This window comes from Maniola jurtina, chromosome 5 (assembly GCF_905333055.1).
Source record: "Maniola jurtina chromosome 5, ilManJurt1.1, whole genome shotgun sequence".
Classification (NCBI taxonomy): domain Eukaryota; kingdom Metazoa; phylum Arthropoda; class Insecta; order Lepidoptera; family Nymphalidae; genus Maniola; species Maniola jurtina.
Window position 1 is genome coordinate 11,929,356 of NC_060033.1, and position 14,237 is coordinate 11,943,592.

Consider the following 14,237-nt stretch of genomic DNA (forward strand, 5'->3'; position numbering starts at 1 on the left):
TTTTATCAAATGTCTAATAGATACGCGGTGCACTTACGCATCTGAAGGTCATGCTAGTATAAATGTATAATGCACACGGACCTTGCTAGTCAGTCAATAAACTCGCTGATCATTTTCATAGTCCGGTCTTCCCAAAATCAACTCTAGGCAAGCGCGCTCCACTTTAGGCTGCATTACCTACTTACTATTTTTTCTTTTTTTTAAATCTAAGTACATGTCAGCCCCATTATAATCACCCACTATTTGATGTGATTCCAGTCAAGCGTATGCCTATTTAGTAAAAAAAAAAAATCTTAAGATTTCGCATCTTGATAAAATACAAAGCGCGTGAAGGACATCTAATATCTATTTATAGTGTTTTACAATTTAGTCTACCGGCGTAATCTCACATTTTATTTTGTTTGTTTGATGCAATCTCAATTCTATGTTTTTTCCATGACATCAAAGCAAACGCTTCATTTGTGTACAGATTCAAGAGATACTTGATCCTTAGTAAGGCTGCGTCTATATTTATCGTTATTCGCATATACTACAAACTTCAGTTGTTTTAAGAAGGAATATATCTGATGAACAAACTTCAGAGACGAATCGGTTTCTGCTACATTCTGTTCATAAATTCCTACAGATCGCCAGAGACGAATCGGTTTCTGCTACATTCTGTTCATAAATTCCTACAGATCGCCAGAGACGAATCGGTTTCTGCTCAGTGACGGATTAACCCTTAATCAAATTAAGCAATTGCCTAGGGCATCATGTCTGAGGGGGCACCAGAAGAAGCACAAAAAAAATTCGTCCTTAGGGCATCACGTCTCACTCTCACGTCACCAAAAAAAGTTTCTAGGACTAATTTGAAAATTCGCGCGTTTTAAGTTGTAAGTAGTAAGTAAGTAGAAACCGACCTAGAGTCATAACCCCACTCCCGCTTGCCCACTCGCTGCCCGCTTGTGCATTCGACAATAATTCGAATGCCCCCGAAAGCCGCAAGGCACATTTCAGTAAATAAATAAATTATGCTTTGTTAGGGTTCCGTACCTCTGTCTGTCTGTCTGTCCGTCTGTCCGTCCGTCCGTCCGTCCGTCCGTCCGTTCGTCCGTCCGTCTGTCTGTCTTTCTGTAACAGATTTTTATTTATTTTTCTGAATAATAGTTTTTAATTTATCGTGCAAAATGTTGGAAAAAATACTCGAGTACGGAACCCTCAGTGCGCGAGTCTGACTCGCACTTGGCCGGTTTTTGATTGTTGTCGCACCTACTCCACTTATAAAGTAGGTACGTTACATCTCATCATCTTAATTAACAAAAAAACTAATGTTTTTAGGAGGTTAAGGTTTAAAGACCGATTCTAGTTGACATACGGATAGGGGGGCCCACAGGCATGGATTGCTTAGGGCATCAAATAGTCTTAATCCGTCACTGTTTCTGCTACATTCTGTTCATAAATTCCTACAGATCGCCAGAGACGAATCGGTTTCTGCTACATTCTGTTCATAAATTCCTACAGATCGCCAGAGACGAATCGGTTTCTGCTACATTCTGTTCATAAATTCTTACAGATCGCCAGAGACGAATCGGTCTCTGCTACATTCTGTTCATAAATTCCTACAGAACGCCAGAGACGAATCGGTCTCATTTCACATCATTATATTTTTAACGGTCCTTCGTTGTTGCGTCAACAGTTACATCCTGTTCATTAATTCCTACAGATCGCCAGAGACGAATCGGTTTCTGCTACGTTCATCAGCAGGGCAGTGTTGCCACAATTACATTGATGGAGTGTTAAATTTTTTATTTTTTTTTCTTTCAAAGCCGTGTTCTCATAGATACGTTTAGGCTTAAACTACATAGTGAGACGAGTCGTTAATGAGTATAATAGCGAACAGATATCATCTGCCCTTAACCAGGCCAGAGCTTTAAGTAAATTGAGCGGGACAAGGACAACGCTTTACATAATACTATTTACTAAGACTACCTACCCTTACGTTGCAAGTGCTGGTTTTTGGTACATGAGATTATTGGATCAGGACGAATATAGGATTCACTTTCAATAGCTACTATACTCTATAAGTGTCGCCATAAATGGGTGCTGCCATCGAAACACTACCTTTACCTATTTACTCGTAGAGTTACTCGTAGAGTAATAACATTATGTTATGTTGCGAAGTTATTTATGTTTTATTTATAAATTACACGATTGCAATAAAAACACCGCCATAATAATTATTGCTAACCGTCTTGCTTAGTGACTAAAACCATATCATTTTATTGCAGGATTGCACGTGCCTTGTCTGACACAGTAGGTACTAATTTCATTATCATTTATCATACAGCATCACTGGGTGGCGATTAGATGTTATTTGATGATAATGGTACGAGAGCGCGTATGAAAATTAAGAGGTTTCACCCAGCTAGGTGAATTCATATTTAAGATAAAATTTCGGGTAAAATAAGAAACGTTTAATTTTTTTCCAAAAGTACCACGCGGACGAAGTCGCGGGGATAAACTAGTCAACGTATACAATCACCGTTTTGAATGCATATAATTTATTACAGGTAGATTAGAGACACTTATGTTTGCCTATAATCAATTTTCTTCTACGACTTAGTATTTCCCCGGTACTTAACCAGAATGTTTATTGTCCTAACTAACAATGAGTAGACAAGATTCCGCAAGAAACGTGTCACCCATTTGATTATCTCAAATAAAATTTATTATTTATAGGTAGTACTTAATTTTTTTGCGCTTTGTTACTCTGTGCACCTTTATTAGTTAGTCATAACACCTGAAAATTATAATCAAGCGTTATTAACAGGGCTCTCTCCGTCACTCGTTTCATACAATCGTAGTTCCAATTTCATTTGAATATTAAGCAACCAAAGTCCATGAAATTTTGCAGACATATTCTAGAAACTAATATCTGTGTCTGTGGTGTTTTAGATTTTTCTAAAAATATGTAGTTTCAAAATTACAGGGGCTCAAAGATTTGTATGAAAATTTTAAAGACCGCGTTACATTGAAACCGAATATTTTAATAGAAATCTGGAAAACCACGGACAAAGATATTAGTTTCTAGAATATGTCTGCAAAATTTCATGGACTTTGGTTGCTTAATATTCAAATGAAATTGGAACTACGATTGTATGAAACGAGTGACGGAGAGAGCCCTCTTAATTGAGTTTACCACCGAAAGTCTAAGATAAACCAATTTTGCATTCATCACAGGCGAAGTAATAACACCTATACCTAAACAGTAACGACGCATAAAGTACAACTTATATTCGCTATACGAGTATATATTTTAATTGTTACAGAAATCACACGACACGTTTCAGTCATAAGCTGGTATTTTCAATTTTACTAACTTATGCCCGTGACTTCGTCTAGACGAATGAACCGATTTTAATTTAGTTTTTTTAGTTTGATCGGGAGTGTTCTTAGCTATCATTCAAGAAAATTGGTTCAGCCGTTTGAAAGTTATCAGCTTTTTTCTAGTTACTGTAACCTTCACTTGTCTGGGGTGTTATAAATTTTTAATTTACACTTGTTTAGATAGATTAATTTATTGTTATTTATATTCTGTATTAAGAAAGAAACCACGAATAAGAGATGCCGATACATTTTAAATTTGAATGTTTTTAAATACATTTTTAGCATATTAACACAACGAGAAACCAATACGATTGAGTGCATCTAGTTTACTAATAGGAAGGAGGCTATTAAGCACTTTTTATCATGAAGGGTGCTATGACTTATGACACAATGAATAGACTATCCAACGTTCCACAAATTAATTAGTAGGTATCGATGGCTCTTTCCACCCCTCCCAAGTTCTCTAGAATGACGTCAGTGGTAAACATTTTAGCTATGTACACACTACACACATCCACTTAAAGGTCCTTTGAATTCTTACTAACTTAATCTTCCTTATAAAAGATTTTGCCTGGCTCTTGTACTATGATGACTTTATTTGCAGTCTGCAGAATCTCTACGATAAATTCATACTTTCATCATTAACTAGAGAATGCCCGCGACTTCGTCCGCGTGGATTTCGGTTTTTAAAGATCCCGTGGGAACTGTTAGATTTTCCGGGATAAAAAGTTGCCTATATAAATAACAGGGACGCAAGCTACCTCGGTACCAAATTTCATACAAATTGGTTAAGCAGATGGGTCTTTAGGAATCCCGTGGGAACTCTTTGATTTTCCGGGATAAAAAGTAGCCTATGTCCGTCCCCGGGATATAAGCTAACCCTGTACCTTTAATCAGAATCGGTTAAACTGTTGGGCCGTGTAAATGTAGCAGACAGACAGACAGACGCACTTTCGCATTTATAATATTATAGTATGGATTATTATTAAGGAAATATAATAACTATTAAATTGGAAAGGTTGACAGAGTTCCGTACCCGAAGGGTGCCAACGGGACCCTATTACTAAGCCTCCACGCGTCCTCCGTCCGTCCGTCCGTCCGTCCGTCCATCCGCCCATTTGTGTCTGTCTGTCTGTCAGTGAGCTGTATCTCGTGAGCCTTGAAAGAGACTTAAAATTTTAAAAAATGTGTTTTTCTATTGCCGCTATAATAACAAAATAATAATAAAAATTTCAAAATGGCCACCATGAAATTAAAAATATTATTAAAAATTGTCATTTATTTTACGATGGTACGGAACTCTTCGTATGCGAACCTGACACGCACTTGACCGATTTTTTTATTAAGAAATTTGTTAAGTAATATTGGTGCAGAAATATGATGCTGTGTCAGTAAACTAGGCAAATAAATAATTTGGCAATGAGAATTAATTTGCCAAAAAATGCGGAAACCGTAACCATAAAAATTGGTTAAAATTAGTCGTCCTTGATTTAATTACTTTCAGTTGGAATGGTTAAACAGTTGTCTAAGAGCACCAGACCTGCAAGACTAGCTTCCGATAGAAGCCAATGGAAGCAATTAATCCACACGAGGCTGCAAGAACACGATCTCCAGGAATGAAGAAAAGAGTAGAGAGAGAAAGATAGAAGAGCGGAAAATCAAACTAGTAGGTAAGTAGGTACACGTAAATAATATTCACTAATAGACCTTTTTTAGGGGCTACAAGGTCGTACTAAGGTGAATCAAACCTTGAAAGCCAATGTTGATTCCTGTCCGCCGCGCTGAGTTCGTGTTTGTTCGGGCTAATCTCAGAAACTACTGAACAGATTTTCATACGGTTATCACCAATAGAAAGAAGGATTATCTAAGAAAGTTATAGGCTATAATTTATGAACATTTTGCAAGAAGTAGCCTCAAAAAGTAGAATCTCAAAAAATTGTACTAGTGCTACACGGGATTGTCTATTGTCTATTGTCTAACGATACCTACTCCATAATATTCCATTATACTAATTTGTTCAGGCATTTGGAAATAACGGTGGAACAAAGAAACTTACATCGTAGGGTAATGGTGAACAATATCGCTGTGACATTTCTATAGCGGACCATCGTACAAGACATCTTTATTGTGATACTAGCCGATGCCCGCGACTTCGTCCGCGTGGATTTAGGTTTTTCAAAATCCCGTGGGAACTCTTTGATTTTCCGGGATAAAAAGTAGCCTATGTGCTAATCCAGGATATTATCTATCTTCATTCTGAATTTCAGCCAAATCCGTCCAGTAGTTTTTGCGTGAAGGAGTAACAAACATACACACACACACACACACACACACACACACACACACACACACACACACACACACACACACACACACACACACACACACACACACAAACTTTCGCCTTTATAATATTAGTGAGATGAGCACAAATTCACAGTTTTCGGATTGTTCCCTTGTACATTGCTACCTGCCAAACAAGGTTCCAGGTCAACGGGAAGTACCCTAGGGGGTTTCCTTTTTCTTTGGAGATACGGAACTCTAAAAATGCGAAAATGGTAGGGTAGCTGGTAAACAATATCTCTGTGGCATCTCTATCTATAAAGGCATTTATCATTCATATTTTATCAAACCAATACGAAACGATATAAAGTTCCATTCTCAAACAACACCGACATTAATCCTAAGCACTTATTTTGACAGTACTATAATAAGATAGTGCTAAATAACGGATTAAGTCCGATTGCGCCTTGGATCATTCACTTAGATAAAGTATAAAGTACGTAGGCACACTTAAGACAACCAAACACACAACCCTCTTTTGGGCTTCGCCGCAGTCGGGTAAGAACTATCGCTTCTACTTTATTATTTCATAGCAGAACGAAAAAAAATACCGCTAACGTTGTATTCTTAAACTTAAATTGTTCGGATAATGTTAAAATAAATCACCTCAGTAAATATACTCCTATTTGTGATTAAGTGGATATTTTCATGGCCACTTTTTGACGTCCGTCAGCTCATTTTTCATTAATGGTTGCGATATCTCTATACAATTTAACAAAAGAAATCGAATTTCTTCATCACATTTCTATACTTCAAATAAAAATTGCGGTATCAATTCTCATTTATTTTTTGCCACACTCTCTAGGTTTTTAATTCTTTATAGGGCAAGAAGGGTTCGAGTAAACGTTTCTTTGAAAACAATAATGCATTTCTTTCAAATACTAATATGAAGACTGTTTTTAAATTACTAGCTTTTTCCGCGACTTCGCTCACGTAATTTATAGCGTGCAGCACTCGGGGATAATGTAGCTATATATCACTGAAAGTATTTTCAGAATCGGATCATACGAACTTACAAAAAACGGCATTATAAAAAAGGGAATATTACACTTATTTAAAGATATGCCACTTGAAATATTATGCTGATATGATCTTTAATTAAACCCAAAAGGAATTACAAATCTAGGCATGCCTATAGTGGCAAATTCTGAAGGGCATTGAAACTGTTCCCCCGGTAACCTTATTATATAAACAAACTTTGAAGGTCAATCTCTTTTTAGGGCTCCGTACCTCAAAAGGAAAAATGGAACCCTTATAGGATCACTTTGTCTGTCTGTCAGCCTGTCCGTCAGTCCGTCTGTCGTGTCTATCAAGAAAACCTATAGGGTACATACTTCCCGTTGACCTAGAATCATAAAATTTGGCAGGTAGGTAGCTCTTATAGCACAAGTAAAGGAATAAATCCGAAAACCGTAAATTTGTGGTTACATCACACAAAAAAAAAATATGTTTCAATTTTCACAGTAAGATAACTATACCAAGTAGGGTAGGTATCTCATATGCAAGAGTTTTACTTGTACATTCTAAAACAGATGTTTATTTATTTATAAGCAATAAGCATAATAGTTTTTAATTTATCGTGAAAAATGTCGAAAAAAATAACCGAGTACGGAACCGTTGGTGCGCGAGTCTGACTCGCAGTTGGCCGATTTTTTCCAAAAATATATTGCCTCAATCAGAGATCACCATTACGTCATTTATTCATTACTAGCTGACGCCCGCGACTTCATCCGCGTGGATTTAGGTTTTTCTAAATCCCGTGGGAACTCTTTGGTTTTCCGGGATAAAAAGTAGCCTATGTGCTAATCCAGGATATTATCTATCTCCATTCCGAATTTCAACCAAATCCGTCCAGTAGTTTTTGCGTGAAGGAGTAACAAACATACACACACACACATATAAACTTTCGCCTTTATAATATTAGTGTGACTAGCTGAGGCCCGCGACTTCGTCCGCGTGGATTTAAGTCGTTAAAAAACCCGTGGGAATTCTTCGATTTACCGCGAGAAAAAGTAGCCTGTATGCAGTACAGTAGTAGACTGTGCAGTATGCCACTCTCCAGGACTACACCCATGTTAAAAATCACATCGACCCGTTGCTCCGTTGCAACGTGATTGAAGGACAAATCAACATACAAACGCACTTCGCATTTACAATATGGGGTGTGACTATTATGATGCCGGTAAATTCGTCCACATAGATTTAAGTTTTCAAAAATCATGTGGGAATTTTTTTGATTTTTCAGGATAGAAAAAAAGCTATTCTGTCTTCGGGATGCAAGCTATACCTGTATCAAATTTCGTCAAAATGAGTTATTTATACGTATGGACTGTGAAAAGTAACAGGCAGGATATACTTTAGCATATTATAACATTGAGTATGGATAATATTATGGCTATTTATTATAAAGTATGTATTACAGAAACCATTTTATGTTTTTATCTATGTACTTAAAAAAAGAAAAAAACAATTATTATTCAATCCAGATAAGCATGGTATTTTTTTATATTTTTATTCAACCTACCTAGTATGGTAGGTTGACTCACCACATAAAAGTACAATCACTCTAAGAGCCCTAACCTTCTTCCCCAATCGCCTCACCTCTAAAACTCCACCCTACATGCGGATTTTGTAACCACCAAAAAATAATTGATCAAGTAGGCGTTACAACACGAATTAGGTAGAGTTCCGAAGCTATACAAAAGTTGCAAAAACTTTTTATTCTTAAAAGGTAGGTTCAAAAAAGTCTAAAAAACTTCACAATGATTTTAAAATATCTATTTAATAAAGTATCGCTCGAAGATGTAAACCAAAATTTTCTCGACTCACACTTTTTATGTTTTGGAGGCTGAAAATTTTCTTTTTAAAATTTAAAATACTAGATTTCTGTGTAGCGGTATTTTAATAGGTTTACTTAGTTTATTTTTAAAATGTTATAGTTATTGTGGCGTGGCACACAGACAGACGGATAAAAACCAACAAACAAACAGTATAATTAATGATTTTGAGTTAAATAATACCACAATTCCAACCTTTAAATGACCATTTTTGTATTATGTAAAGTAAATTAAATTTAAAAATATCCGTTTGGAGGTCAATGCTTCGAAGGTAGCTTCGAAGTTCGAGTTTGCAATATAATTATTTATTAATCTAAATAGTACAATAAACGCATCTGCTTGTGCATTATATTGCCTTGATAAAAGTAACAGATTTAATGTATGCAAAGCACACCAAATTTAGTTTTTTTAAATGTTAAAAAAATTGCAAATATTTTTATACAATCACAGCATACAATTATATTATTAGAGCGTTTTCGGAACCCTTTAATGTATGTCTATGGCAGATTTATAGGCAATCATAGATGTAGGCAATAGGGATGATGACTACTAGTCCAATCAGCGACTTTTTATCAAACGTCAAAACCCTCGCTTAGTAAGAAAAAACCTTTAAATTAAATGAACGTTGGTTTTTACGGACAAGCGTGTGCTAATGGTTTATTATAAGTGAAGACAATGGTACCTAAGTACTGCCAAAGGAATATTATCAAATAGCGGTTTATTGTATATATATATATACAGAAACAATCGGAAGGATTGTTAATGTTTATATAATCAAACACTTGTGTTTTATACCTACTTAGAACTCTACTATACATAGAGAAGTTGTAGAGGCGCTAGTTATAATAATTTTTTTGATGACAATTATATGTCATTTTACGCAATCATAACCCAATCAACCACGGTATTTTTTACCTCAAATTCAATAATTGTTGCAAAATTTAAAAACCCCCGACACAAAAACCTCTTATAATCTTCAAAGGGCTGAACAGATTTTCTTGGATTATAGCTAAGAACACTCTCGATCAAGCCACCTTTCAAACAAAAAAAAAACTAAATCAAAATCGGTTCATTCGTTTAGGCGCTGCTGTGCCACAGACAGATACATAGATACACACGTCAAACTTATAACACCCCTCTTTTTGGGTCGGGGGTTATAAAAGTTATAGTTAATATAGTTTACTTTTGTATAATAGGTTATTACGTATCAAAAATCGGCAGTTAAGTAACACACGTTTCTCCGTCACTCGCCCATACAATCGTAGTTTGGTTCTCATTTGAATATTGACGTGACAGCGTTTAGTAAAGACCTATCTGAAAAACCATTAATTAATAGATAAGAAAATACTTGTCATGTTAAACATGAGTTTGCAAACGGCAAATTTTATATATTAATAGGTAGGTTATATTATTTAACAATATGACAACAATGGATGTTTTTCTCTTAATAAATTTGAATGAAAACTTATTATTCTAAACTGAACTTCATTATCAAATCCGTTAACCATCCCTGGACATCACTTGACGCCGGTTCAGGAGTCATTTAGGTGTGAAAAATTCCGTGGGACTGAAACATTACGTAGGGGTTGAAAACTTTGTAATAAAATCTGTGAAATTCATTTTTAACCCCCGACCCAAAAAGAGGGGTGTTATAAGTTTGACGTGTGTATCTGTGTATCTGTCTGTGGCATCGTAGCGCCTAAACGAATGAACCGATTTTAATTTACTTTTTTTTGTTTGAAAGGTGGCTCGATCGAGAGTGTTCTTAGCTATAATCCAAAAAAATTGGTTCAGCCGTTTAAGAGTTATCAGCTCTTTTCTAGTTTTCTTGTAGAAAAGAAGGTTAGATAACCGTTAGGTTCTTAATATTATGTCAATTGACAAAATGTCAAGATGTCAAGATGCCTTCACTTGTCGGGGGTGTTATAAATTTTTAATTTACACTTGTTTATATTTCAATAGCACGTCACATTGGAAAATTCAAAAAGTTACAACAAACCTTCATTATCAAATCCGTGAGCCATCCCCGGACATCACTGGACGCCGGTTCAGGAGTCATTGTTGTGGAAAAAAAATCCGTAGGCGTGAAAAATTCCGTAGGAGTGAAAAACTCCGTAGGGATTGAAAACTCCGTGGTATCCGTGAAATTCATTTTCGTATATCAATATGCACGATCACATTTGAAAATTCAACACAAGTCACAAAGGTACTCGTAACTTCCACTCGCCCCAAACAAAGCACTGACGGTTCGCGCCAAATCCGACCGCATATTTGTATGGTAACTGATAAACTAATCTTAGCACATCTGATAATAATATTTTATTATTATTTACGTAGTACAGCCCGCTTGGTCGATGGCGTACGACCAATCGCTCGTGGATACGCGAAGTGACTACTCACTAAATAAATACATTAGTTTGGAAAACTGGCGGAATCAATTAGTTGAAGGCTGTGTAGTGTATTCAAAAGCTAAGAGCTGATAGTAATTGTTGGGATTTATAATCGTCAAAGTTTATTTGAGTCGTACTTTTTTTTAATCACGGTCACATGTGAAAGGTGTAAAAAATTTCGACTAAAATAAACGCACGCAAAAAATTGGATCGGAGAATATGCCAAAAACCGGCCAAGTGCGAGTCAGACTCGCGCACCGAGGGTTCCGTACCCGCATATTTTTTCGATATTTTGCACGATAAATTAAAAACTGTTATGCATAAAAACATATAAAAATCTGTCTAAGAATGTACAGGTAAATCTTTTTCATATGATACTTACTCCACTTGGTATAGTTACCTCACTTTGAAAATTGAAAATACTAATTAAATATATGACAAAAAAAATGTGTTCACGAAAAAATTGATTTACTAAATCACATTAACTTACAGTGTTCTACATAAAAGTGTTAGGTGTCTACGTAGGTATATATTGAACGATGGTACGGAACTCTTTGTGTGCGAGTCCAACTCGCACTTGGCCGGTTTTTAACTTAATATCCTGATTTTTATTTGATTTGATCGCCTGCTCGTTTGCTCGTTATTTAAAAAAATTACACTCAGGGCCCTGATTCCGAGGTTAATTTACTTGACAGTCACCAAAAACTTTCATGATCAACCCATAGTCGGCCCACTGCTCGGGTCTCTTCTCAGAGTGAGAAGGGTTTAGGCCATAGTTTGCCACGGTGGCCCAATTCGGATTGGCAGACTTCACACACCTTTGAGTATATAGAGAACTCTCAGGCATGCAGGTTTCCTCACGATGATTTCCCTCATCGTTTAAGCAAGTGATATTTAATTGCTTAAAAACGCACATAACTGAATAGTTAGAGGTGCGTGCCCGGGATCGAACACCCGACTTCCGATTAGGAGCCGGACGTTCTAACCACTAGGCTATCAGAGATTTTACTAACTTTACACCAAAAACTCTAGGCCATCACAATGTAGGTGCCTCCTAATGCATTATTTCTGGCAAAGTAAACTAACTGTGACGCTTTACGATACACATGACTAACATACCGAACCGACATTGTTTAACACTCTTTTATCTAGCGACAATAAGTAATGACTTGCGATTGTAAGTTTATGAGTCTGAAGTTATTTAAAGACTAAGGTCACATTTGAATGTAACTTTCAGGAATCCTTCATCATCATGCTGAACCCATCGCCGGCCCACTAATGAGCACAGGTCTCTAGAATGAGAAGGGTTTATTAGGTCAAAGTCGGCCAGGCTGGCCCAGTGCGGATTGGCAGACACAAACCTTTGAGAACATTATGGAGAACTCTCAGGCGCGCCGGTTTCCCTTCGATGTTTTCCTTCACCGTTAAAGCAAGTGATATTTAATTTCTTAAAACGCTCATAAATCCAAAAAGTTAGAACCCCCGACCGGCCGAAAAGAAGGCCGACGTCCTAACCAGGCTAACTAGGCTATCAGTTATCACTGCTTATTTTCAGGTATACCAAAATCGAAATTATTATCTAAAGTGAGTTTAATCGGCCATAAAGTCTTCCAGTAATACGTTATTTTTACCCGGTGTAAAAATCGGCCATGCGCGAGTCCGACTCTCACACGAAGGGTTCCGTACCATCGTAAAAGAAATAACACTTTTTAATTTTTTTAGTACTCATGGCAGCCAATTTGAATTGTTTATTATTTGTTGTTATAGCGGCAATAGAAATACACGTTCTATGAAAATTTCAGGTGATAGACAGACGGATAGAAGACTGACAGCAGATTATTAAGAATAGGTTCCCGTTGGCACCTTTCGGATACGGAACCCTAAAAATTGACTATTAATGGATAAACGTTACTAAGTATATTGCGAGTGTTTTTATCCAGTCAGATGTTTTAATAATGTAGAACAACAACATTTTAATTGAGTTTATATCATAATACTTATCTATTAATAAAATAATAAATCTAATTGATTAACTTATTTATTTATGTTCCCCAACTTATTTTTTTAAAATCACGTTCAAAAAAAATTGTTTATAATCATAGATGGCATTTGTGATCGTGGTCAGATGAGTTCAAGAAATGCATAGCTGTCCGGTTTGCCTTATAAATAAAACATGTGCTTCTATCAGGTTACGCGCAGTAATATCACGTAAGTGTGTCTTGTTACTCATTTCGCTTTCTGTGATTTCGCAAACATCTTACTTAGGAGTTAGGACCTGTGTCTAAACTGAGAATGTGATTTTTGACCGTATATTATGGGAGTTGCACGATATGTTACACTATAGAATAAGCATACACTTCGTTACTTAACTAGGTTATCAAAATATTTGCCGGAACATCTTCCTTTTAGAGAAAAATTTGAACTCGTCACTTTAGTAATAGACTACAGGCCCATGTTTAAAAATGGGTGGGTCATATGAACCACCAGGTGACGTATACAGGACGATATAAGAGCATAAAATAATAAGTTTCAGCACTATGCCGTCACTTGTAAGCTGTCCAACAGAGTGCTGGTGAGAATTGAAAAGTGCAGGTAGAGTGAGTACATTTTGGTCATATATTTTTGTACGGCATTTTTACCATCGATAAATCCATGAAAAATAATAAGAAAGCGCGCAGTGCCGTAAAAAAATGGTGCGCCACAAAGTCAGTAAATGTTTTGATTTTCTGACAATTTCCGGGGTAAATTTGGTCATTTAATTCTGTACGGCACTAGTTTCATACTGTTTCAATACAGCCTCTAATCCATTATTCCGCAACGCCGTACAAAAATCATGCGACAAGGGGAAAAAATTGAGGGTAGCAACCCCCTCTCTTTCCGTGGTCCGGGGGGTGATTTGAGAAAGTACCCAAAACATTATCTAGCACTCAAAAGTACTATTAAAAATAATGCCGTAAAAAAATTAGTGTTCATTTGAATGTGTATCAATAATTATCTTAATTTCATGGTATACTTAATTTTTAAAGCTGTAAAATCATTTGACTCTGTACGGCAACTTTTTTTTTAACATGATAGTGTAAAATACTATTGTTATATAGTATTGCCGTTCAAAAGAAACTGTTCTAAAAAAATTATAGATAAATACAAAAACTGAAATTTTTCAAATTATTGCAAAAGTTTAAATATTCATAGATTAATAAAATATAGCAATTTTCTACGCTTTTCCCTTGTTTTAAATAGTATTAAGATAAATAAATTAGGAAAAAATTATGCCGTACATTTTAATGCAGACCATATCTTT

The 14,237-nt window shown here is 36.0% G+C and overlaps 1 protein-coding gene across 5 annotated transcripts in view; it reads right to left on the bottom strand.

Annotated features, from left to right (window-relative positions):
• The window catches only part of LOC123865166 (transmembrane protein 165), a 28,895-nt gene that overhangs the window by 8,133 nt on the left and 6,525 nt on the right, over positions 1–14,237 (bottom strand). For 3 of the 5 annotated variants that reach the window (XM_045906037.1, XM_045906036.1, XM_045906035.1), the window contains exon 1: positions 10,546–10,949. The exons of 1 other annotated variant lie outside the window; for it this stretch is intronic. In XM_045906037.1, the coding sequence (XP_045761993.1) occupies positions 10,546–10,698 (153 nt within the window). In that variant the 5' untranslated portion in view covers positions 10,699–10,949. Of the gene's footprint in view, positions 1–10,545; positions 10,979–14,237 lie in introns of those variants that run through there. One more of the 5 variants, XM_045906040.1, reaches the window with a different exon arrangement.